This window comes from Geotrypetes seraphini, chromosome 6 (assembly GCF_902459505.1).
Source record: "Geotrypetes seraphini chromosome 6, aGeoSer1.1, whole genome shotgun sequence".
Lineage (NCBI taxonomy): Eukaryota > Metazoa > Chordata > Amphibia > Gymnophiona > Dermophiidae > Geotrypetes > Geotrypetes seraphini.
The window spans coordinates 170,778,426-170,806,119 of NC_047089.1; the positions used below are offsets into that span (position 1 = coordinate 170,778,426).

The 27,694-nt window shown below is 44.6% G+C and overlaps 1 protein-coding gene across 6 annotated transcripts in view; it reads right to left on the minus strand.

The window, feature by feature from the left end:
• Window positions 1-27,694, minus strand: part of PIGA (phosphatidylinositol glycan anchor biosynthesis class A) — an 89,558-nt gene that overhangs the window by 32,438 nt on the left and 29,426 nt on the right. For 4 of the 6 annotated variants that reach the window (XM_033947969.1, XM_033947966.1, XM_033947968.1 and 1 more), the window contains exon 2: window positions 4,492-5,258. In XM_033947969.1, coding sequence (XP_033803860.1) covers window positions 4,492-5,203 — 712 coding nt within the window. In that variant the 5' untranslated portion in view covers window positions 5,204-5,258. Of the gene's footprint in view, window positions 1-4,491; window positions 5,259-10,220; window positions 10,452-27,694 lie in introns of those variants that run through there. The other 2 variants (XM_033947965.1, XM_033947970.1) reach the window with 2 other exon arrangements.

The following is a 27,694-nucleotide window of genomic DNA, read 5'->3' on the forward strand; positions in this document are numbered from 1 at the left end:
TTCCATCTTGAACATGGACTCCCACAGCAGACAGCGGCGCTTAAATGCTCTCGCCGTCAGAGTGGAGCAAGGCCGGCATGATTTCGGGAAGTGATCCGGTCCCAGACACTGTAAGCAGCGTCAATGAGGGTCCGTGAGCGAAATCGCGCGCTGGCACTTGCTACACTTTTTAAAACCGGTAATTGGCCGGGACATAGGCCGGAAAAGCTCCGCCGCAAGGTCGAAGGCGCGGGGCCCCAGCCACGCGGTCGACCCGGTATCGGAAGGAAAAATTTTTTTATTTTTTTTTTGAAAAAAGAAATCAAAGAAAGAAATAAATGCACAGGAGAGCCAAAAGAACTCAACCCACGGCAAAATAGAAGGCAAAAAAGAGATTCAATGGGCGCAAATTGAAGATAGACTTCTCAGCTCCGCGGAAGAAAAAGAACTGAGGAGACACGCCCGGACCATCGGGCGGGAAGGCACTGGTGCATGCGCGGTGCGGGCATCTCGAAACTTCTGAGTTTCTTCAAGCAAGACATGCTTGCAAGATGTCCGTATCGGGGCTCTGTCGGATGACATCACCCACTAGTGAGAATACCTGCCTGCTTGTCCTGGGATAAAAGGTAAATATAACTCATCCAGTCATACAAGAAATGGCTCTACAGCACCTCTAATAATGTTTTGATCACTAGGTTCTTTCCTGAGGTCTCACTAAGGATATGAAATAGATGTGATCCCCACTTCCAAACCTCTTCCACCTAATTTATGGAGAGGTGTTACTGAGCCTTGAAGGAGACCTGTATGATTGCACTACAGCAAAATAAAAAAGTAGCAGATAAAGATCAAAGTGAGAGCTAGGGAAAAACAGTTTAGGTAAAAATGCAGGTAATAATTAGCAATGTAGTAACAATATTTTATTTGTATTTGCTTAGAATGTCATTTGAAAACTGCTTGATGTTAATACAACTTTAATTTAATTCTTTATAGTGTGTGTGTTTGGGGGGGGGACAACACCTACATCAAAAGTAAAGTTAGAATAGGGTCATTAAATCCAGTGGTGTACCTAGTATATATGACAGCCAGTGCTGATCATTTTTTAACAACCCCCTCTATATAAAAGTTATTTTTAGTAATCCATGAGTCACACAACAAGGGTGTACCTAGGAAAAGGCAGCATCTTAAACACTGCAGTGAGCATTAAAACACCAACACACATATTGCAAAACTAAACAAGCATGATCCTACACAGTCGATTGATCCTGCACAGTCAATGCCAACTGAAAACTATGTCCTTTTCAGACACATAAAGCACAGATACACCCTCGCCCAATATGGAATAATCACAAACTAAAAATAGAAATATGTAGACAAAAGTTAAACTGAACCAAGAAACCAGACTTTGCATACAATGCAACACCACAGAAACAGTGACACGTCCTCTAATACTGTGCAAAATATAAAGACAGTAGATGTAAATTTGAAAAAACTGCTAAATAACAATCACCACTTTACAATTTAACAAATAGAAATAAAATAATGAGAAATAAGAAAATACCATTTTATTGGACTAATCAATTTTTCAATTAGCTTTCAGAGGCCAAATCTTTCTTCAAGACCGTATAGTATTGTATCCTGTCCTGACCTGAGGAAAGGGGTTTAGTCCCCAAAAACTGCCTTATTTTCATTTCCCATGTATAAACTTTAATCAATACAGTTATAATACTACTTGATTCTACGTAAAGCAACAAAAAAAAATTTCTACCTTTTGTCATTTCTGCTTTAATTATCTTCTCTTCTTTCTATTCAGCGTTTGTCCTCACTCCCTTCCATGCAACATCTATCATCTCTCTTTGCCCCTTCCACCCAGCCTCTGTCCTCTCTCTCTCTACCCCTTCCATCTACTGTCCACCCTCTCTCTGACCCTTCCATCCACTGTCCACTCTCTCTGCCCTTCCTTTCCTATGACAGTCCATCCCTGGTGTTTCCATCTAGGGCAAGAACATGTACAGGAAAAAGATCCTTAAGGAACAACTTTGATACCAAAAAGAGACCCAAGAAAAGTATAATTAGTCACTCGTGTCCCCCAAAACACCACAAAAATATATGTATTTTGTGCATGACATGCATAGTGACAACACCCAAACCTAGAGGAGTTGGTAAAACGAGGATTTTGCAGGCCCCATAAACCTCGCGAATCTCTACCTCACATCCTTAAAAATTTGCTTACCTCAAGGGTGAGCGGGAACCGTGAGGTCTGCGGGTGTTAAAATGCCCTGCAGACCCCATGCCACAGAGATGTGCGAGGTCTGTGGGATTCAGGCGATCCTTATTTTACCCATTCCCTAAGCTTAGGAAAGTCTATGCATTGAGAGCAATTTTTTAAGCTATTTACCCAGATGCTGTTTGCCAGAAAAGTAAGGTTTAAATCTATGGGAATACTTATGTTCTTGGATGACTTTTTCAAAGAGAAAGTGCTCAGTGCTCTTAGTTTCATGATGGATGTGGTGTACCAGTTATCAAAGTGAAAGCATCCACAAACTTTTCATTGGCCTGAAGTTTTGAAAACAGCCCAGAGAAAACTCGATTTCTGTCATGGAACTACAACTCTACCTTCCTGCAGGACTTGGAAACAGCAGCCGTGCACATAGCCCTGTTTGCGTGATTATTAACTCATACCAACATCGGTGCACAATGCAAACAATGAAAATCCCTGCACTTCAGATCATACCATCGTAGGAGCTTCAAGTAGCAGCTCTCATCTGATGATTTGCCAAGATTAATTCCCTGTATTGTAAGGGATAGGATTTTTTTTTTAACCCACAAAAAAACCACCTCTCTTCTGAGCTGCACACGTTAAGCACTGCAGTTCAAATAGCAAACAGCACTGAAACCCAGTGAGAAAACTCTCTTTGCTACCCATAGATACATACAACTGATTAATAATGACTTGCGGTCCTGCCTCTTTTGGGGGTCGATGGGCATTTGCTGTGACTTAGGAAAGATCAGAGCAACTGACCACCTTCCTTCGCCAAGAAATTGAAGTGGCAGAGGCACAACTCGGATTCTGCTCCCTCTCAAGAAAAAAATGACGTTACAAACCGAGTAACAATCCAAGAGACCAAAAACTAAACTTTCCCGAGGCAGTGGTCTTGATCTCCCTTCTTGCAGGAACTGAAGGGAACTTGACACCTTTTTTTTTCTCCCAGAGGAGTCCCAGACTCACTGCAATCACACAATCTGACAGTCTTTAATCTCCTGGCGAGCAGAGGCATTACCAGCAGCTTTGTGGAGGTGGGAGATGGTTTTACACTCAACGCAGCAGGATTATTCTGCTTTCTGGAGACAGGGAAACATACCCAATCAGAGGACAGAGCCTGGTTAAAGAAACAGCAAAATAGCTCAGTAACCCTCCCGAGCAAAACTGGAGGCAACTTGAGGAGTGCCCTTCAGATCGGCTTCTGATGTGCCCTCCCATGCTTATAAATCGGCAGTGATTTGTATTTATTTCACAGGCAGCTGCCTTATCCCGTAGTGAACTCATGCTTTGGGGCTCTAAGGTGTGCGTGCAGGCTTCCCTTCTCTTCCCCTCCCGGGACGTAACTTCCGGTTTCGGAGGGAAGAGAATGGAAGCCGGCACGCACACCTTAGAGCCCCGAAGCATGAGTTCGCGTCTCCAAGCTGGTGAGAGGTGATTTTTTTGTTTGTTTGTTTTTTAATGTTGAGCGGCGGCTGCAGCAGCAGGATTTGCGATATATGACAGCCGGGCGGTCATCTAAATTAGCCGGGCACAGCGCCCGGCTAAAAGGCCCTGGGGAAAACACTGGACTTCTATAAACAAGATGTGCAGTATGTGCTATTAATTTCACAAAAGATTTGGAAAAAGAGTAAAATCTTTACAGGAAGAGCTAAATATGCTCCAAGCTGATCCATATCTTTTTTTTTTTTTGGGGGGGGGGAATACAATTTCATTGAGGCAGTAATTACTAGATAGTCCACAGCACATGCTAGCTAAAAGATGATTTCAAAGTGGAATCTCAGTGTGTAGGTCAATCGGCTGATCTTGGCTTTATTTCTTTTCCACACAGGTTAAAATATGAGCATAATTATCCAAGGGTTATTTTCCTTGTTTAAACACTCATTTACCTACAGAAATCCATTTGAAAATTGCCCCGAGACAGAATTTTAGAGAATGGAGTCCAAGGCGAAGATGTTTTTCCTTGAAAGATCTTGTTTCAACTTTGATTGCAAAGAAAATTCAAATGTAAAGCAACTCTTTACCTTTTCAAAACAGCAAATATCCTATAAGTATATTTTTGTAATGTCATCACTGAATTCAAAATCCCTGTCTCACTTCTGACAATGATGAAAACCATCTACAAACCTCTGTGTATTGTCTATTTTTTTTTTCAATACCCCTTAATAGTCAGAATTAATAAATTTAACAATACAGGAAACATATAATTAAAATACAGTCCAAATGAAAGCAAATATTCAGTAGAAATATATTACCTTTTCTATAAACAAGCCTGCTGACAACAACAATGGTGATCGCGGTGCTGTTCCTTCTGTCTGGGTCGGGCATGAATTCAGCAGGATCCACCGCATTGGGGATGACGGACACTATCTCAGGATCCAGTGCTGCTCTGAGGACAGTGTTTTCTTTGCTCGTATAGGAAACACAGATTATGTGATTGGTATCGCACAAGGACACAGTGAGAAGCTTGTTAGTTAGCACCGAACTGACATCAGCAAATCCAAAAAGGGAATGGTCTGTAAAAATAGTATGGATCCCCATCGTCTTGGCATGGAACAGGGCATCATGGGCCATGGCAGAAAAAGAGCTATGGGAATGGACTATGTTAATTCTCTCACGCACAAATATATATCTGAGCAAAGGCAAACTGTGGAAGAGTGTTGTTGCTGTAGATTGATTGTACATCACCTTCAAAGGCAAATAGTAAACTTTGAGGCCATTAGTCAGATAGCGGACACCCTTTCTGTTTCCATATGCATGGGTGACAATGATCACTTTATGTCCTCTTTCAATTAGGCATTGTGATAGTTGATAAATGTGACTTTCCACTCCTCCCATATTTGGATAAAAAAAATCTGAAACCATGCATATACAATGAGCTCCCAACAATGATTGCTTTCCACAGTTGACGCTATAAGAGTTCTTAGTCCCTGGAAACGTCTCTCTTTCTCCTGTTCCACATGCCATAGCCAAGTCAAGCTTTAATGATTTGTGTTCTTCTTTTGGGAAACAGACATGTTACCTAAGGAAAAAAGCAAATTTACAAAATATACTGCTAAATTACAAAATAGAGAAAAGCTTAAGTCTGTCAATTTTAGAATTTCTATTAAGTGATCAAAGAAATAAAAGAAAGTTCCACCAACACTGTATATAGTTGATGTAACATCTTCAATTTGGAATAGACAAATCTCACCTATGGTACCCCAAATATACCTATTTTAGGACAATGGAAATGAGATTGCTTCATTACTAATAGTAACCAAATACATCTCCATCCCACATTCCCATCAACAAAAAGACATTCAATAAGATTAATTTCAGTGCTGCAAGAATTATTCCAAAACTTGTAACTAAGGGGCCCTTCTACTAAAAGATATTAAGTTTGGGGCTTAATATGCTATAAACATATAATTTTAATGTGCTGCAAGCCCAAACTGCATCAAGAAGGGGCATTCACACTAATTTCTTTTTTATTGTAGGTCATGTGTTAATCAGATTAACTCATAAGAACATAAGAATAACCACACTGGGCCAGACCAATAGTTCATCCAACCCAACATTTATCCCACAGTTGCCAATCCAGGACACAAGCACCTTGCAAAAACCCAAACAGTAGAAACATTCTATGCCAGTGTTCTTCAAACCTTTTTACACCCGTGGACCAGCAGAAAAAAAAGAATTATTTTGTGGACCGGCAAACTACTAGGACTAAAATTTAAAAACCCCGTTTCCGCCCCATCTCTGCGAGCTCAGTCCCCACAAATCATCTGATCTCATCCACACAAGCCTCAGTTATGATTTTATATTGAATGTATTTTATTAAAGTATAAAAAGAAACAATATTCTGTACAATTGTCATTTTATAAAATTGTCATTTTATAAATACAAATAATTCGGAGCAAGGATCAACAAAACCCCTGTCTCCCCTCCCCTTCACATATATCCCCTATGCTATCAAGAAAACTGAATAAGCCAAATTATTACAGAATGCTACACAGAAATATCATGCTAACAGAATACTGCAGTCACACATGACAGGAATAGTTTTAGGGGAGTGCAACTAGGGCAACTGCCCCCTGGTCAGAGAGTGCCCTAAGCCACCTGGAAGCTAAAGAAGCACTGCCTGGGTTTTGCAGTCCCCAGTTATGTCTAACACCAGCTCTAGCAGAATATATATTTCAAATCTGATATATTCTAATCACAAAATAGAAATAAAATTATTTTTTTCTACCTTTTGTCATCTCTGGTTTCTGCTTTCAATTTTCTTTTCACTCTCTTCCTTCCAGCGTCTGCCCTCTCTGTCTCTTCAATCCAGCATCTGCCCCTTCCATCCACTGTCTGTCCTCTCCCCCTTCCATATGGTATCTGTCTTCTTTCTATGCCCCTCTCCCCTTTCCATCCAGCTTGTGTCCCCTCTCTCCTTTTTACATGATTCATTCCAGCTTCACTGCTCTCATTTTTATCTCTCCTACACCAGATCTATCATCGTTGTCCCTCTCTGCTTATTTTTCTGCTGACCCCTTCCTATCATCAATCTCTCTACTTTCTCATGCCTGTGTCTCCCCTTCCCCTCCTCTAATCTCTCTGCTAGCTGTTTCCTTCCTTTTTTCATTCTCCCTTCCTTCCTCTGCATGGCAGACGGCTTAGAAGTGCGCGCAATAGGTAGGGATAAAGCGGCCTGAGTTGGACGCACCCATCCAGAAGCCCTGGGGGTGCGTAGCACATAGGACAAAGGAGAAGCATCAGGCTAGCAGCCAGGGAGCCACAGTGACATTAATGTAGTTTTCATGCTCTGCAACGAGTCACACTTAGTATCCCAAGAGGGAGGCGTATCAATTTCTCACTAGAGGCGAAGAGGGAACCATGCAGAGATGGAGCCCTGCAGAGGAACCAAAGCTAAAGGAGAAAGCGCTCTACAACCTGAGAGGGAGTAGAACCACCCAATCGGCCAATGAGCGGTCTCTGTACAGCGAGAAAGCCATGACAACCCGGCAGACAAAGCCTGCAGAGATGTAACCATACTAGACGGGAAACTGAAGCCCCCCATCCCCTGTACACACAGAGCTGGGGCAGAGCCAGACAGGGTGCTGAAGGCCCTCTGTATACAGGGCAAGGACAAATTGGCAGCCGAAGCTACTCTATAGAAACAGAGAAGCAGCAGCACTAGATAGGCCACCAAAGCCCCTCTATATCCATAAAGCTGGGGGCAGTGTCAGCTGTTGTCCTCATCCAGAGAAGGAGCAGTGCCAGACAGGCAGCCAAAGTTGCACTGGACATCTAGATGGAGTAGTGCCAGATAGGCAGACAGAGCCACTCTGTGCATCTAAAAATGAAAATAGTACCAGAGATGAAGCAGCCCCGTACAGCCAGAGCAGCAGTGCCCAACATGTAACTGAAGCAGTCCTGTACACCAAGTGATGAAGCTGTACCAAGACTGGGTGTCGGTGCAACCCAGTAGACAAAGCCGCACTGTACATCCAGAGATGAAGCATGGGCCCACATGCAGTCAGGGCTGCATTCTACATTCAGCAATGGAGCTTCAGCAGAAATGCAGCTAGAGCTGCTGCTCTCTGCAACCAGCAATGTCACCATGGTACAAATGGCACCAGAGCTACTGTTTACCACATCCAGCAATGGAACCATGGCACGAATGCAGCCGGAGCCACTGCTCTCCACATCCAGTGACAGAATGTGGCCCAAATTCCACCACAGCAGCACTCTTCATCCAAAGATGGAACCGTGGCACCAATGTAGCTGGAGCTGCGCTTCCCATCCAGAGTTATCAAAGGGGCCACAGCCCCCATCCAACCACAGGGTCAAGGAAGACCTGCAACCAGAGCTGTGCTCCACTGCCAGCAATGGGACTGCAGCTATATTGCACCGCCAGCAAAGGGGCCCTGTCGAATGGGCTGAAGGCTCCCTATGCAGAGCTGAGCCATAGATGAAGCTGTGCTGAACCACAGGTGGAACTGCACTGCATTGGTCCTAAACATGGAGTCGCACCAATCAGGTAGGAGGCGTTGCCTGTATATGGGAAACTGGACCCTATAAGGGGCCAGGTAGAACTGGAAGTGCTATGTTCAACCTCCTGAAGATAAAACTGGACTCCATACAAGAGATAGGCACGACGCTGTCCCTTGAGAAGGGGAGCTGGACCATAGACTGAAGCTATCCAGAAAAGAAACTGCACCGAACAGCGCTCAACGGAGCAGCCCACTCAGAATAGGGAGAAAGTGACCACCAGAATAGTACCAGTCCCCAATTGGAATTAGTCCCACTATGAGGATATACCACACATTGTCCTCATTCAAGTTTGGCCAGGGATTTATGAATATGAAAGGGCACTGTGGCTATTAAGTCCGCATGTGCTTTAGTCTTTTTTTATTGTTGTTGTTAATGAGACAGATCACCGAACTTGGGGAAGATATCATGATAGGCAACCAGCCCTACCCAGGCCGAAAACCAGTAAGGGATTCCAAAGCCAGACCAGGTAACCACCTTAGACTCCTAAGACCCTTAAACACCGAGTGCCACCAGAAGGCTCAAAATACCTAACCAGCACCCAGGATAGAGAACTGCGGCAGAGAACTACAGGCCTTCCTAAAGGAAAAAGTGAAGGCCTCACATGGGCCCATCCACAAACCAAGTGACTATTGTAGCTTGAGATTGAAGTACAATGTGGCCAGACCCGTCTGGGGCAGGTCCCCAGGCAAACTTGAAAGGACATCCATATAAGGACAGACAGTCAACCCAATTGCAAAAGAATCTAGCAGACAATCAGGAAGAGGCCCAGACATGGACACCGGTTAGAGAATCAGGGTGGTTAACGGACAGACGCGATTCTATATAGGATGTCCATGTGCGATTCTCAAAAGCCGCTTAGGTGGCTGCTGAGACTGGGCGTCCTATACAGAATCAGGCCCTAAGTGCTGATTGTGATAATATGGATGACATATGTAGATGTAGAATGAGACAGAAAAAGATGTGAAAGGTTCATTTACAAAAGTGTGTCATGACTAGGTGCAAACCAGGTTAAAAGCTCCATGATGGTGTGTGAATGTGTAATCATTCTCACTTTCCTTGTCGTACAATGGTATGATGGCTGAATACATATCAAGTTGGAAGCACCGTATGATAATAATACCATCAATTGGAAAGTCAAAACAGTTTTGCAATTGTGCAAATGTTTAAAAGCTAAAAGAAAAAAAGTATTAGTGAATTTACACTTAGCATTACTAAACAATAGCAATGGTGAATGCATAGGTTTGCACATGGCATTATTAAAAAGATGTTGGGAGTAAATGCATACGAGTCACTTATTTAAAAAAGAAGAAAAGGTAACGTGAAAAAGTTAAATCAACCACATCTGTGAGAAATGTGTTAAGTTACAAGTATAGTATATAAAGCACAATGTACACAATGGAATCCTTAAAGAAGTAGCACAAGGAGAATGTGAGCTGGGCGAAGAAAAAGCACGGTGCAGCACAAGAAATGCTCAATATGAGCTACAACAAGCTCATATGTGGAGATGCCACTTCAAAGAGGAGAAGATCCTCCCCCCCCCCACACACACACAACCCCCCCCCCCAAAAAAAAGTATAAAACACTGTGAAAGAACATTAAAACACGGCTTAAAAGTAAAACCAATAAGAGTAGCAAAACTAGAACAGCAAAGAAATCACTTGAACTTAAGAGAGAAAGATGATAGCATTCTGCAGTAACCGATATTGAAATAAAAATAATTAAAAAAAAAAAAGCTACGGAAATGAGCACACGTTTTAACAGAACTAGAACAGCTAAGAACACACGGAAACTAAAGTAGTGCAATATGAAAGCACTCTGCAGCAACCGGCAATAAAATACATGAAAAACACTAGGGAGGGGAAGAGGGAGTTAAACACAAGCTTTAAACATATGTAAATTCGGTCAGTGGAGCCGAAAACAAACAATGGGGACAGAGAAACTGGAAAACTAAAGTACTCACTTTGGCTGAATAAGTACAAGACATCAGCACAGGACCGGCAGCTGTCTGGCAAGTCCGATAAACAAAGGACAGGGAGGTGAGCAGGAAGTGTGATGATGTCAGTAGTCTGTGTCAGACTACGGAAAGCCAATTGAAACAAAAACTGAAGAATGCCATAAGAACTTAAGAATTGCCATACTGAAACAGACCGAAAGTCCATCAATCTCAGCAACCTGTTTTCAACAGTGGCCAACCCAGTTCCCAATTACCTAGCTAGATCCCAAGCAGTAAAACAGATTTTGTGCTGCTTATCCAGGAATAAGCAGTGGATTTCCCTAAGCCTAGGGTTACCAAATTTTACTTTAAGATCCAGATCTTTAGACCAGTGTTTCTCAACTTGGGCCTCGAGTACCCCCTTGCCAGTCAGGTTTTCAGGATATCCACAATGAATATGCATGAAAGAAATTTGCATATAATGGTGGCAGTGTATGCAAATCAAGTTTATGCATGTTCATTATGGATATTCTGAAAATCTGATTGGCAAGAAGGATACTCCAGGACCAAGTTGAGAAACACTGCCCTAGAACCGCCCCCCAAGCTCATCCAGTTCCACCCATCCCCAGCTCATTATGCCCCAGTCCCCCCAATCCCATCCCAGCTCCCTTCCCCGCTGCCTGCTCTCATTGGGTAGGAGGGCATCCCATCCCTTTTATCATTTTTGTCACCCTTCTCTGTACCTTTTCTAATTCCTCTATATCTTTTTTTGAGATATGGTAACCAGAATTGCACAAAGTATTTGGGGTGCAGCCATACCATAGAGCAGGGGTGCCCAAATGGTGGATCGCGATTGACTAGTAGATCGCAAAGGCAACACGAGTCAATCGCTTTGCCTTTGCGATCTTTTTCTTCCTGCTGCTTCCCCTAGCCAGGCCTGGCATGTACAAGCGCCGGTCTCACAAGACTTCACCTCCGACATCAATTCTGACGTTGGAGAGGAAGTTCTGGGCCAGCCAATTGCTGCCTGGCTGGCGAGGAACTTCCTCCCCGACGTTAGAACTGACGTCGGAGGTGAAGTCTTGTGGGTCCGGCACTTGTACACGCCAAGCCTGGCTCGGGGAAACAGCAGGGAGAAATCGGCTTGGTGGCTTGGTGGGGTAGAGAAAGAATCAGGAAAGTGGAGAAATTGGCGCGTTGGCTAGTGGAGAAAGAAAGGCAGAAATAAAGAGGGGGGCAGTGGAAGAGAGAAAGAAAGACAGGCAGGTGGGGGAGAGAGAAAGAAAGGCAGAAAGAAAGAGGGGGCAGGGGGGAGAGAGAAAGAAAGGCAGAAAGAAAGAAATATTGGCTTTACAGAAGAAGGAAGTGCAACCAGAGACTCATGAAATCAACAGACAAAAAGGTAGGAGAAATGATTCTATTTTCAATTTAGTGATCAAAATGTGTCCGAAACCCAGCATCCAGCACACCATTGGGGCCCAGCACCGGAGCGTGAGAGCACTGCTCCCCCCCCCCCCCCCGAACCAGCAGGGGATCCTGCTTAAAGATCTCAGCATGCACCGAAACCCAGCATCCAGCACACTATCGGGGGCACCGGAGCGTGAGAGCACTGCTTCCCCCCCCCCCCCCGAACCAGCAGGAGATCCTGCTTAAAGATTTCAGCGCCAACAGCGCGCCAACGAAGGCGCATGACAAAGACTCGTGCGTCTTAGCACGCGCCTTTGCGAAGCAACTTCGCAAAGAGAAATAGGACGCTAAACAACTTAACGTGATTCTCCCAACAGCAAACACACCGTCCTACCCTCAAGAAAACCCAACCGCAACACCACCAGAAGAGCAGAGAGGTAAGAAGACAACTTATGCTCTTCTCCTTTCAAGTCCTAATCACAAAACTAAAACCCACCTCAGGCCCAACACCGCCAGTCCTCCTCCCTGCTTGCACTCACAATAAGAGCACTGCAGTGTTCTCCCCAGAAATTTTTTCCAGCCAGGTGGCATGAAAAAGTATCCGGGTGGGGCGGGATGAGGAAATTTGGTGGTGGGGAAAATTAACCCCCTCTTTTACTAAGGTGCGCTAGCATTTTTAGCGCGCGCAAACCCCTGCGCTACATGGGAAAACTAACACCAGCTCAATGCTGGCGTTAGCATCTAGCGCGCGTGGCAATTCCTATGCGCGCTATGCGCATGCTAAAACCACTATTGTAACTTAGTAAAAGGAGCCCTAAATGTGTACTATTTTTATTAGTTAATTATTATTATTATTTTCCAATGCTCAATATGACTTCCTTTTTTAAGGTTTGACACTTGTGCCAGAATATTTTTACTAAATTTAAGAAGTATTTGCCCTTTTTCAAATGGTATAGAGGTTAAAAAGGGGGACAGGCGTTAATGAAGTCATTAGGTTCAATCTAGCCATTTATTTCTGTATGAATTTAAACAACTAAAAAAAAGATAAATATAGCTCATCCAGTCATACAAGAAATGGCTCTACAGCAGGGGTGCCCACACTTTTTGGGCTTGCGAGCTACTTTTAAAATGACCAAGTCAAAATGATCTACCAACAATAAAATTAAAAAAAAAACCACAAAGCACACTGTACGCAGAGAAAATGTTAATTATCATTTATATTCTGCGGGTTTTCAAAGAGGTCAAGGCAGACGATTCTATGCAATGTCACCTCAGGAACTATACAAAAATAGACAAATATACCCCCTCCCTTTTCACTAAATCGCAATAGCAGTTTTTAGAGCAGGGAGATGCACTGAATGCCCTGTGCTGCTCTTGATGCTCATAGGCTCCCTGCGCTAAAAAACGCTATTGCGGTTTAGCAAAAGGGGGCCATAGTGCAAAATATAGACAGCAGATATAAATTCTCTAAACAGACACATTTTGATCACTAAACTGAAAATAAAATCATTTTTCCTACCTTTTTGTCTGGTGATTTCATGAGTCTCTGTTTGCACTTCCTTCTTCTGACTATAAATCCAATATTTTTTTCTTTCTGCCCCTCCCCTTTTCTTTCTGTCTCTCTTTCTTTCTCTCTCCCCCTGCCCCCCCCCAAGCCATCGCGCCAATTTCTCCACTTCCCCGATTCTTTCCCTACCCCCTAAGCCACCATGCTGATTTCTCCCTGCTTCCACGAGCCAGGCCAGGAATGTACAAGCGCCAGACTCACAAGACTTCACCTCTTATGTCAATTCTAACGTCTGAGAGGAAGTTCCAGGCCAGCCAGGCAGCGATTGGCTGGCCCAGAACTTCCTCTCTGACGTCAGAATTGACGTCGGAAGTGAAGTCTTGTGAGTCCGGCGCTTCTACGTGCCTGGCCTGGCTCAGGGAGGCAGGAAGAAAAAGATTGCCAAGGCAAAGCGATCGACTCACATTGCCTTTGAGATCTACTGGTCGATCGCGCTCGACCATTTGGCCACCCCTGCTGTTATAGTATCCTGTCCTGACCTGAGGAAAGGGGTTTAGTCCCCAAAAAACTGCCTTATTTCCATTTCCTATTTATAAACTTTAATCAATAGATACAATACTACTTGATTCTACATAAAGCCATAAAAAAAATTTTTTCTACCTTTTGTCGTTTCTGCTTTAATCATCTTGTCTTCACTCTTCTTTCTAGCCAGCATCTGTCCGCTCTGTCTTCCATGCAGCATCAGCCCCTTCCATCCACTGTCCGCCCTCTCCCCGTTCCATATGGCATCTTCCCTCTTTTTATGCTCCTTCAATAAACTGTCTATCCTGTGCCCCTTCTCTTCTCCTTTGTACATGATTGATTTCAGCTCTGCCACCTCTCCATTTTTCTCTCTCTGTCACCACCCCGTCCCCTATGCTCTGGCATCTCTCTCTTCTCCTTTCTTTCCTTCGCACCCCACAGTCTGGTATCTTCCCTTCCCTGATTCTCTGGCATCTCACTCCTTTCCTTCCATCTCTCCCTCCCCCCTCCATGCTCTGACATCTCCTTCTTCCTTTCCCCCTTCCTTTTCCCTTGGTCTGGCATACTTTCCTCCTTCCCTCCATGCCCTGGCATCTCTTCCTCCCTCCCTTCCAATCCCTGGCATCTCGTTTCATTCCCTCCCTCATCTTCTTTCTCCCTCCAGTTGAGTGCAGCAAGTCTCTCCCCCTCTGCTCCCTTTCCTCCTTCTGTCACCCAAGACCTGGCGTCATGAACTAGCATTCACAATTCGCTGCTGTAGCCAGCTTCGGGCCTTCTTCTCTGTCGGGTCCTGCCTTCATGGAAACAGAAGTAGGCAGGACCTGGCAGAGAGGAAGGCCTGAAGCTGGCAACAGCAGTAAATTGTAAATGCTGTTGCTAGCCGAAGAAGTTCATGACGTCAGGCCGAGCACCCGGGGCAGACTGCTACTCTCCCCCCCACGACCCTCCTATCTCTCCCTCCCTCCCATCACGAGACTCTAAACAGCACTGCTCTACTCTAATCAGGCTGCTTCAGGGATTTCTCCTGCCGTGATTCCCTCTGGCACGTCATTGATGAAGGAAGGAGGGAGAGATAGGAGGGTCAGATCGGGTTGGGGGGCGCCCGGGATGATGATGAGGCTGCTGCAGCTGTCAGCGAATCCAGCAAGGGTAAGGCCCTTAAGCACAGCACTGGCGGGCCTCCCTTGACCATTTCGTGCCCTAGGCCTGTGCCTACTGGGCCTATCCTTTAATCTGGCCCTGCTTCCCCCCCCCCATATGCCCTGACATCTCTCTTCCACACCATGGTATGGTATCTCCTTTCCCTCCCTCCCATGGTCTTTGCATCTCTTTCCTCCTTTTCCTGATCTTCCTTCTCTCTCCTCAATTGGGTGCAGCAGTATTTCTCTTCCCCCTCCCCCCATTGGGTACAGCAGTATCATCAGCATTTCTCTTCCCCCCCCCAATTGGGTACAGCAGAAGCAGCATTTCTCTTGTAGCGGTGCCGGTACCCGTGGTTCAAGCAGGTCCGGCTCACGCTTACATTAGCGCTGCTCTGGCGTGCTTCCCTTGAAGGAAGGAAGTCCTGCTGTACAACATTCACCTTCTAGGCAGGAAATAAAAAAACACAAAGAGTCACTTTTACTGATCCTGCAATATCCCCTTTATTCAGTGGTAAGGGGTCAAGAGTTGACATACAGATAGTCCAAGCTCAAAAACCACAAAAATCAGTCCATGTCAGCAAACCAAAATTAGAGCTGCTCAAAAGAGTAGGTTCCCGCTCTAGCCTTTAAACAGGTAGTCCAGGTAAGTAAAAACACAAAGAAAAATCACAAAAGCAAAAATGCTGCTGTCTTTACTTTCAGACAAAATCAATTTTCACAGTACTTTCCAAAAGCTCGGTGCACAAGCCTTAAGTTATTCCGGCTTGACCCCAGCCAGCTCAGAAGGAGTTGGTGGGGGGGAGGGGAGTAAGCGAATCCACTAATAAAGTTTCTGAATTTCAGAATGCCACTAATGGCCCCACTAACCCAACCTGTTTGGACAGTGGATTCTCCCCACTATTACTTCCCTCACACACTCCCAAGCAGTAACAGTCCCCGCCAGTTTAACTTGGCTGGAAACTTTAAACCAAAAAAAAAACGTTTTTTTTTCTTTTTCCTCCTGCTTCACTCAAGCAGGGCAGCCCCAGCCAGCACAAGTCCCAATCAGCTTATAAAGGAAAGCACCCTTTTTAAGCAGTCCAGAAACCTACACAGTGGGCTAATAAACCCCAAACTTCCCAGCCCTGCCACTTAGCTGTCTTCCATCAAGATGTCTTCAGGCAGACTGGGAGTTTCCAAACACTCCATAGGTTCTTCCGTTGCTGGCTGGTTGGCAGAAAGGTCAGTGTCTGGCTCCTGCATTTCAAAGTCCTGGGACTCAGGAGCACAGCCGGGAGAGACCCTTTCCTGGGCTGGCCCAGGATAGACTGCCTTTCTCCTTCCCAAAGCAGCTTCTAAAGTACTTAGGTGAATACGCCCTGCCCTTTGAGGGGGAGGAGTTACCTGCAAAATCTGCCTAACTTTCTTTGGGACTTTAATTATTCCCCTCAGCTGGGATCAACCAGAGGGAGGGAGATTCCTCTGGGGCTGTTGTGGGCTGTTCTGCTCACACTCCTCTCCTCCCTCGAGATCAGTAAAATCTGCATCCAAGGGAAAAACAGCCTTCTCCTTAACTCTGGTCACAATCCTATCCCCGTGGTCAGCTCTCTGGATAACTGGGCAGGGTTTAGCTAAAACCTGTCCTGGCAAAAGCTGAACCCTAGGGATAGGATTGTGACACTCTTCCCCCTCCCTCCTAATTGGGTGCAGCAGCATGACTCTTCCCCCTCCCCCTATTGGGTACAGCAGCAGCAGCATCATCAGCATTTCTCGTAACCCCCTAATTGGGTACAGCAGAAGCACCAGCAATTCTCTTCCCCCTCCCCCTCTAATTGGGTACAGCAGCATTTCTCCTCCCATTCCCGCCCCCCCCCCCCCCCGTCTCACACACCCGGTAGATTCGCTACAGACAAAGGCAAGTTGCAAGTTTCCCTTGGTCGCTGACCTATCTCCCAAAGGGCAGCGACAGAGGGAAGCTTACAACTTGCTGCTTTTGCTTACTTCGGGCCTTTCTCGTTGCCGGGTCCTGCCTTCGCGAAAACAGAAAGTAGGCAGGACCCGGCAGCGAGAAAGGCTTGAAGTAAGCAAGAGCAAGTAAGCTTCCCTCCGTGGCTGGCCTATCTCCCGCATGCTCCAGGACTCTAATGGTGCGTGCCGGCTTCTCTTCTCTACCCCCCGACATAACTTCCGGTTTCGGAGGGAAACCGGGTTCGAGTCGCTTGCTGGGGGGGGTTTTTTGTTTAAAGTCCGGCGCGTCTTTCGGCGGCTCTTCAGGCTGCGCGTTAAGCAGTGTTGGCAGCAGGATTCGGCAGATAACAGCCGGGCGGGCATCTAAATTTGCTGGGCGTTGCGCCCGGCTGACAAGCGCTGGGGAGAACACTGCACTGCAGCATTCCAACCAATAAGAGCACTGCGGCACTCCAACCAAAGCTCCTACATCGCACACCAACCAACCCCTTATAGTTCTAGCCCTTCTAAAGGACCCCCACCCCAACATATAGATCTCACTCTGAAGAAGAACCGCCCCCCACATACAATAAAAAATGACACCCTGCACAACAAAACTCTTGCTCGCCCTCCTACTACTCTTCCTGCTCCTAACAAATTGGAAAATAGCTGGATACCACATCTCCCCCATCCCAATTTTAACAGAATCTAACAGACATATCCAACATCCCAGAAAACCCCTACCATCCCCCCCAGTTGGGGAAAAAGGCCACCTCCCAAGCCAAGAACAACAGCTCACAACACCCATCCTCAGCCAAGAAGCCTCCTCTATCCAAACTGTACCTACTATCCCTATACAACATACACCTCAATAGCCTGCGCATATATGAACATAAGATCGATAAGCCCATAAAGGACTGGATAGTTAAAGAACAACTAGGCTGCCTATTCCTAACTGAAATCTGGCTAACCTCTGGCTCTGACCCTTGCATAACAGAATTCTGCCCTAAGGGATATAAAGTTGAGCTAGTCTTTCGAGAAAAAAAGAGAGGGGGAGGATTAGCAATCCTAGCCAAAAACAATCTCAACATAAAAGTCCTAGACAAACACACTACCCCCGATCTGGATCTCTTAGCCTGCCAACTATCTGGCGATACACTCAAAGACACCATAACCTGCATTCTCTGCTATATAGCCCTAGGAAAATGGAGCACTACAAAACATTCGCTTGAAGACTTAATCTTCCAGAATTCTCTAACATCAACCTAAAACCTGCTACTAGGAGACATAAACCTACCTCCACCTGGAAGACCATTCCTCCAATCAAGTTGAAAGCATACTCGCCTACCTCAAAACACTAACCTACCAAATACTCAACCCCCAAACCACACACGAAAAAGGCCACCAACTAGATATCGCTGCATACATGACCCAACATCCTCACTCACCTGAAATCCACATCTCAAACGGATCCTGGAACCCCTCCCTCTGGTCAGATCATTATAAATACACCTTCAATATCAACTGGGCGCAATGCAATTATAAACATAAACCCCACAAATCCCCCATCAAAACCCATCCAAAAATCGAACCAACCACATTCTGGGACAAAGCAGACCCCAAAGAATTCAAACATTAAGCGAAATATAAAGCGATGGCAAACATTAAGCGAAACAATCCTAAATGAGCTAGCACCAATAAAAACAAAGCACAAAATCTGCAGACAATATGACAAATGGTTCGACTCCAAACTTCTCCAACTCAAAAGGCACTGAGACAACTGGAAAGAAACTGGAAAAAAAATAATCAAGATCAATCCAAAATAGCATGGAGAAGTCTAATCAAACAATACAAGACCAAACTCAAGGAAAAAAGAAAAGATTACTACTCCAACCTGGTAGGCTTGGAGTCTATAGACTCTTAAAAAACTATTCAATCTAGTAAAGAACCTCACTGATACCAAACCTTACCTAGCAGCTCAAGGAAAGCACCCACCAACAGCCACTCAACTCGCAGACTACTTCAAAAACAAGATTACAACGATCAGGACTATCTTCAATAACACACGCCCCCACCTCGATGAGATAATAACTAACCCACCAATAGGAGAAGCCATTGCAGCAGACAGGATCTGGACAGAATTTCCAGCAGTACAATGGACAGACAATGGACAGACTCTACAAAAAAATACAGCCATGTTGTGACCTGAACAACTGTCCCACTTATCTGATAGCCAATGCTACCCCCAAATTTAGAGCCAGCCTCATGCAATGGATCCAAATTACACTCACTGAAGGTCAATTCCCGCAGCACCTAGGAGAAATCATAATCACTCCAATTGTGAAAGATCACAAAGGCCTAATAGATAACCCTGCTAAATATAGACCCATTGCTTCAATACCAATATATGTCAAACTAATAGAAGGACTAGTTGCACAATACCTCACTAATTACCTGGAAAACCACAATCTTCTCCATCCCTCTCAATCGGGGTTCAGATCCAGCCACAGCATGGAGACTCTACTAGTAACCCTACTAGATACAGCCCAACAGCACCTCAGCAAAGGAAAAAGGATGCTGATAATTCAACTTGATCTATCTGCAGCATTCAATCTGGTTGACCACACCATTCTACTACAGATACTAGAAGCCATAGGGATTTCAGGCAGGGCACATAAATGGTTCCAAGGATTCCTTAAATCCAGAACATATAGAGTAAAGCCAAACAATCTTAAATCAGAACCCTGGTCCAACCCCATGTGGAGTTCCTCAAGGCTCACCACTCTCACCTACTCTCTTTAACCTCTTTTTATCTTTTCTTGGTTCTACCCTAGATAACTTAAATGTAACTTCATTTAGCTATGCTGACGACATCACCATACTTCTACCCTTCGATTCACCTGACCCCACTTCTACAGAAAAATTTGAAAAAACTCTACAAGCAGTGGAAAAATGGATGGCAGACCACAAATTGAAGCTGAACACAGACAAAACAAAATTTCTACTGCTCGAAAAGGACAAAAACCCTTCCATCACAGAACTAAAAATAAACACCTCCAAATACCCTATACAACCCACCCTTAAACTCCTAGGAGTAACAATAGATAGATGCTGCACTATGCAGGTCCAAATCAACAAGACCACCCAGAAAGCATTTCTAACTATGCGCCTTCGATACTATAGACCATGATTTACTTTTAAATAGGCTAGAATCGATAGGTATAAATGAGAAAGTTCTTTCTTGGTTTACCTCTTATCTTGCTAATCGCACCTCATTAGTTAGGTTTAATAACGAACTGTCTAAAACTTACTCCTCTTCTTTTGGAATCCCTCAAGGATCTATTTTGTCCCCTCTCTTGTTTAATATCTTTCTCTCTCCATTGCTAAGCATTTGTCAGTCTATCGGCTTCACTCCTTTTTCTTATGCCGATGATATTCAACTCATTCACCCATTGGACCCAGAAAACAATAATGATATTTCATCTATCAATAAAAAACTAGAAACAATACAAAACTGGCTTAACACAAACAAATTGGCATTAAATATAAATAAGACAAAATCAGTGCTATTCACTTGGAAAAAAGATATAACCCTGAAAACCTCATTTATTCTTAACAATACTCCACTAAACCTAGTCTCTTCTGTTAAAATCCTTGGGGTAATAATCGACGATAGACTGCTTTATCACGAACATATCTCTCTTACTGTCAAAAATTGCTTTTTTAAGTTACGTTTGATCCGATCAATTGCCAAATTTCTGAGCCCAAATTCGATCAAAATACTAATTCACTCTCTAATTATAGCAAAACTTGACTATTGCAATGCACTTCTCCTCAATATTTCTCAAAAAGAAAAAAGGAGACTTCAGTTAATACAAAACACTGCAATCAAATTAATATACAATTCTAGGAAATATGACCATGTCTCACCGTTGTTGATAGATGCCCATTGGCTTCCAATTGGCCTTTGGATCATTTTTAAAATAATGTTGCTTATATTTAAAACTCTAGCATTCAACGAACCCCAATTTATATCAAGATTATTAATACCACACAGTACTCAACGCCCAGTTCGTTCATCTAGCCAAAATCTCCTTTCTGTTCCTTCTTTGAAAATTATAGGAATAAGAAGATCGGACATGTTCTCTGTGATGGGCCTTCAATGGTGGAACTCTCTGCCACAATATATTAGAAACGAAAAAGATCTCACATTTTTCAAAAAATCTTTAAAATCTTATCTTTTAAAGATGCTTTTAATATTTAAACTTTTTAAGAAAGGTTTCAAAATGTGCTATAGTTTAACTACAAGACCTGTGCGTCCCAAGGTTTAGGAAAGGGTGCAAAAAAAATCGAACTAGAAACCCAGCATGGATAACTACTGCAGTTAAAAAGGCGATAAGCGACAAGAAATCATCCTTCAAGAAATGGAAAAAGGAACCAACAAAGGAAAACCAGGAAGAGCAAAAAAGATACCAGAAAGAATGTCATCGAGAGGTCAGGAAAGCAAAGAGAGAATATGAGGAACGACTGGCAGGAGAAGCAAGAAACTTCAAACCCTTCTTCAGGTATGTGAAAGGGAAACAACCAGCCAGAGAGGAAGTAGGACCACTGGACGACGGAGACAGGAAAGGAGCGATAAAGGAGGAAAAAGAGATAGCTGACAGGTTAAACAATTTCTTCTCGTCAGTCTTCACCAGAGAGGACACATCCAATATCCCAGAACCCGAGGAGATTATAAACGGAGAACACGACGAAAGGCTGGTACAACTAGAGGTAAGCAAAGAGGATGTCCTCAGACAGATAGACAGACTAAAGAGCGACAAATCACCGGGCCCGGACGGCATCCACCCAAGGGTAATAAAAGAACTGAGAAACGAAATAGCAGAGACACTTCGCCAAATATGTAACCTCTCCCTAAAAACTGGGGAGATCCCAGAGGACTGGAAAATAGCAAACGTCACGCCCATCTTTAAGAAGGGATCAAGGGGTGACCCGGGGAACTACAGGCCTGTGAGCTTGACCTTGGTTCCAGGAAAGATGATCGAAGCAATGGTAAAGGACATAATCTGCGAACACATAGAAAACAATGGACAATTGAAGGAGAGCCAGCATGGCTTCTGCAAGGGAAGGTCATGCCTCACGAATTTGCTGTACTTCTTTGAGGGAATAAACAGTCAGATGGATAAGGGGGAATCCATAGACATCATTTACCTTGACTTCCAAAAAGCCTTCGACAAGGTACCTCACGAACGGCTACTTAAAAAGCTGTGGAACCACGGGGTGCAAGGGGATATCTACCGATGGATCAAACACTGGTTGGCGGGCAGGAAACAAAGGGTTGGAGTAAAGGGCAAATACTCAGATTGGCAATGGGTCATGAGCGGAGTTCCGCAGGGGTCGGTGCTGGGACCCCTACTGTTCAACATATTTATTAATGATCTGGAGACAGGGACTAAATGTGAGGTTATCAAATTTGCTGATGACACCAAACTCTGCAGCAGGGTTAGAAACACGGAAGACTGCGAAGACCTGCAAAGGGACCTAACGAGACTGGAAGACTGGGCAAAAAAGTGGCAAATGAGTTTTAACGTAGAGAAATGCAAGGTCATGCATGTAGGGAAAAAGAACCCGATGTTCAGCTACAAAATGGGGGGAACACTGCTAGGGGTGAGTAACCTGGAAAGGGACCTGGGAGTGATGGTCGACACATCACTGAAACCATCGGCGCAATGTGCGACAGCCTCAAAGAAATCTAACAGAATGCTGGGCATCATCAAAAAGGGTATCACAACCCGAACGAAGGAAGTCATCATGCCGCTGTACCGCGCAATGGTGCGACCGCACCTGGAGTACTGTGTTCAATACTGGTCACCGTACCTCAAGAAGGACATGGCGGTACTCGAGGGAGTGCAGAGGAGGGCGACTAAACTGATAAAAGGTATGGAAAATTTTTCATACGCCGACAGGTTAAAAATGCTGGGGCTGTTCTCCCTGGAGAAGAGGAGACTTAGAGAGGACATGATAGAAACCTTCAAAATCCTTAAGGGCATAGAGAAAGTGAATAAGGATAGATTCTTCAAACTGTGGGGAGCCACAAGCACTAGGGGTCACTCGGAGAAATTGAAAGGGGACAGGTTTAGAACAAATGCTAGGAAGTTCTTTTTTACCCAGAGGGTGGTGGACACATGGAACGCGCTTCCGGAGGATGTGATAGGCCGGAACTCTGTACAGGGGTTCAAGGAGGGTTTGGATAGGTTCCTGGAGGATAAAGGGATAGAGGGGTACAGATAGAACTTGAGGTAGGTTATAGAAGTGGTCAGAAACCACTTCACAGGTCACGGACCTGATGGGCCGCCGCGGGAGCGGACCGCTGGGCAAGATGGACCTCGGTCTGACCCAGTGGAGGCAACTTCTTATGTTCTTATGATCTACTCGCTAAAAAAATTTGACCACATCACCACTGCCTTCCTAGACTCACACTGGTTACCAATACAAACGCAAATTCAATTCAAATTATACTGTTTATTATTCAAAGCAATAAATGGCACAGCCCCCAATTACCTAAATAACCGCCTGAACCAAAACCTCACCACTAGACAAAGAAGAACTAAGACTCCATTCACCTACCCCCCACTCAAAGGCACCCAGCGCAAGAAGATGTTTGACAATCTACTAGCGACGCAAGCAGCAAAACTGGACCATACCATCTCCAACCTGCTGATAACAACAAGCGACTTCAAATCTTTTCATAAATAAATCAAAACCCAACTATTCAAAAAATTTATCCAGATGTCTTAGCTCTAACCCTTGATTCTCCTCAACCTCTCCCCTTCCCCAGTTATCCTACCCCTCAAAGCCTCAAGCATGTCAACTGCTTCCCAAACTGTATATATACTGGAACTGCACTATCTCCTACTTGTACAGCTCCCCAAATTGTAAATCTACTAGAATAGCCCAATTTTCCTTGCTGTATCCTATTCCCAAAACTGTAATTCTCCAATTGTCTTGTAATTCTCTTGGAAATGTCCAGATGTCTCTTTTGTAATCCGCCCAGAACTGCAAGGTACGGGCGGAATAGAAGTCAGTAATGTAATGTAATATCTGCTGTCTATATTTTGTACTATGGCCCCCTTTTACTAAACCGTGATAGTGGTTTTTAGCGCAGGGAGCCTATGAGCGTCGGGAGCTGCGAGGGGCTTTCAGTGCAGCTCCCTGCTCTAAAAGCCACTATCACGGTTTAGTAAAAGGGGAGGGGGTATATTTGTCTATTTTTGTATAGTTTTTACTGAGGTGACACTGTATGTATTTTAAAGACATCTGCCTTGATCTCTGAAAAAAAAAAACCGAATACAAATGATAATTAACATTTTCTCTGCGTACAGTGTGCTTTGTGTTTTTAAATTTTATTGTTGGTAGATCATTTTGACTTGGTCATTTTAAAAATAGCTCACAAGCCAAAAAAAGTGTGGTCACCCCTGCCATAGAGAGATACAAGGGCATTATAACAGCAAATGGTACCAACTAAAGAGATAGAAACAACTTAATTAAAAATCAATAATGACCACTCTGTCAATAAGTGAAATAAAAATGAATAAAGAAAAGAAAAAAAGATGAAAAGGTTTAAACACAGCAATAAAAGAGCTATAAATGAGTAATAAATGAGAATAAGAGTAAAAAAATACATGCTGCTTGGGGGGGATGCAATGGCATAGTAAGGGGTGGTGGTGGGCGGTGAGGGCACTGGCCCCCCATTCCGCCTCTCTGCCCCCCCCCCTCGCTCCTTCCTACTCCTTCAACACCATGCATGTGAGCCTTCACTCCCCCCTCCCCCGTACCTCTATCTCTTCGCCAGCACAAATAGCAACTCCAACCTGCTGCTCACATCAGCGTTAGCTCTCCTCCAACGTCACTGCTTGCCCTGGGATTGATACCATGGAATGTTGCTATTATTTGGGTTTCTGCCAGGTACTTGTGACCTGGAATGACCACTGTGGAAACAGGATACTGGACCATTAGTCTGACCCAGTGTGGCTATTCTTATGTTCTTAACTTCTTGATAATATCTGGATAGTTTGAGAAATGTTTTTCTTAAACTGTTCAAGATGGGAGTTATAAATTGCATTATATTCCAGTCTGACTCCCTCTGATTGCAAAGGAAAAGTTCACTCATGGGTTGCAGTAGCCTCTTATACTTGCTTAATGTATATCTTTGCTGCAAACATAGATCTGAAAACCAAAGCATGCTGAGCATGGCTCATGGAATTCGTTCCATCCCACCTGCATGTGAGTGGGAGCATGTCTGCATATTTGTATCCTTGTTACCTCTGCTCTGAATAAGTAAGCCCGAGAGCTTGTCTCGACGGGCGCCCCTAACACGGGGCTGGGTGGCCCGCTGAGTCGCCCGTTGGGCTAGCCAGGCTAGAGGGAGGCAGAATAGAAAGTTTTAAGAGAGCAGGGGGGGGGGGCGGGGGAGGGGGCGGTCCATGGTCGATGGATCCCTTTTCCCCTTGCATTGGGTTGTCGCGGCCGAGGGGGATTGTGGGTGGGAGGGGTTAAATAGGAAACGTGCTTGGAGGACCGAAACGGTTTGGTCCTCCAAGACAACTTTGCTCACCTCGTGCGGGTCTGTATCTGAGTGCGCGGCCTACTAATTCGGGTCGGGTCGGATTTGCTGTGGGGCTTCCTCTGTCGGTGCATCGTTTGGGCTGCTCGATGGCGCGCACTCCTCCTGCCTCGACTGCGGATGCAGCGGAGCTGTCCCTCTTGGCGGGCGACTCCTTTGATGAAGGAGACTCTGCTCCGGTGAGTGCGGCTGCGGGGGTGGGTCGAGCGTTGCCTCCCAGGCGATCCCGTTCGGCCGCCCGAACGGCGATTGCGCTGGAGGTAGGGAGGGAGCTGCCGTTAGTTCGAGGGTGCGCGGGTTCGACCCGCAGGGGTAGGGGCCGACTTCCTTGTAGTTGTTTAATAAACTTTAGTAACTAATAAATGTAATTAGTTATTGTACTTAAGTAAATGTTTTGTCACTTTGATCAGATTTGATATAATCCCTGGAATATGTTTACACAGGAAATCCAATACAACAGCACTTAACTTTAAAAAAAGAAGATGATTATGATAACATGAGGAGAATAGTACAAATGAAAAAGAGGTGCAGCTGCAAAGGTCAAAATATGCATCAGGCATTGATGTTATTTAAAAATACCATCCTGGAAGCCCAGACTAGGTATACGATCGTATTCCATGTATTAAAAAGGAAGAAGGAAGACAAACGGCAGCAAGTGTGGTTAACAAGTAAGGTGATGGAAGTTATTAGAGCTAAAAGAGAATCCTTCAGAAAATGGAAAAAGGATATGACTGAAAATAATTGTAAACAACACCTTTTTAGCTGTACTGGATTAATAATAATAATAATAACAACTTTATTCTTCTATACCGCCACAATCATGCGACTTCTAGGCGGTTCACACCGATGAGAGCTGGACAATCAGCGAGTTACAATATGCAGATAGTCAGTGAAATTACAGTATGCAGAATCTTAAAAATGCAGCGAATTACAATATACAGTTCATTTAGAATTTCAGAGGAGCCCTTTTAGAAAAAAAATAGCGAATTACAGAATACAATTTGTTAAGAATTGATAAATCTGATAATAATGACTCACAAACACACTCACATGAATGATGGTCATTTTCAAAAATTTAGTTTTACTAAACGCAAAGAGGCTCATAATCAAAAGAGAAAAACATCCAAAAACCGGCCTAAGTCGGCAGTTGGACGAACATTGTCCAAATACGTCCAAGTGCCGATAATGAAAACGGGTTTTGGACGTATTTCTAAACGACCTAGGACTTCATAGTGCCACTGAATGACCAAAGCTAAACGGGGCGTTTTAGGAGGAGTGTCGAGGGGCAAAGTTGAGCAGGACATGGGCCGGCTTAGACTTAGTCGTACAGCATGTATAACCAAAAGTTATACAGCCCAGGATCGACGGAACTTGGACATTGTGACTTAGACTATTTAAAACATGGTCACAAAAATCCACCTAAAGTCACCAGATAAGCACTGCAAACACAATACAGACCCCCCCAAACACTACCCCAATAATCACCGAACCAACCCCAGAAAAATCGTAATCACACCTTTAAAATTCAGCCTCCAGACCATTATCACCTCGCAGCCTGGCATAGGAAAGCCTAGTCGTCTAGCACAGAGGCGGCTTAAGCCATCTTGGGGATGGGTTAGGGACCCATGGAGAGGAGGACCCATGCCCATAAGCCCCTGTAAAGCACAGTTACTTACCGTAACAGGTGTTATCCAGGAAATTGATGTGATGTTTCTTTTCCTGAGCAGTCCAAAGGCCCTGAGTTTGGAATTCGTTCAAGTGAGCTCTCCAGGCATAAGGGGAGGCGTCGGTGGTGATGACTAGTTGATGGGGAGGCAGATGGAACAGGAGGCCTCTGGAGAGATTGTAAGATGTCAACCTCCATTGTAGAGATTGACGAAGAGATGATGTCACAGATATATGTTGTGAGCAAGGATCCGTCGCTTGGGACCACTGGGTAGCTAGGGTCCATTGAGGAGTGCGCAGGTGAAGACATGCGAAGGGGGTGACATGAACTGTCGAGGCCATGTGACCCAAGAGTATCATCATTTGCTTGGCAGAGATGGAGCGCAGTGGAAGTACCTGCTGACAGAGATATTGAAGGGTCTGAAGACGGTTGGACGGAAGAAACGCTCTCATGAGGACTGTGTCCAGGACCGCTCCTATGAACTGAAGTCTCTGAGTGGGGATGAGATGTGATTTGGGTAGATTGATCTCGAACCCCAGAAGTTGGAGAAATAGGATGGTGTGGTTGGTGGCATGTAGCACCACATGAGAGGAAGTGGCTTTGATTAACCAGTCGTCGAGATAGGGGAAGACTTGAAGATGATGAGAGCGGAGAAAAGCAGCCACCACAATGAGACATTTGGTGAACACCCTGGGAGAGGAGACAAGA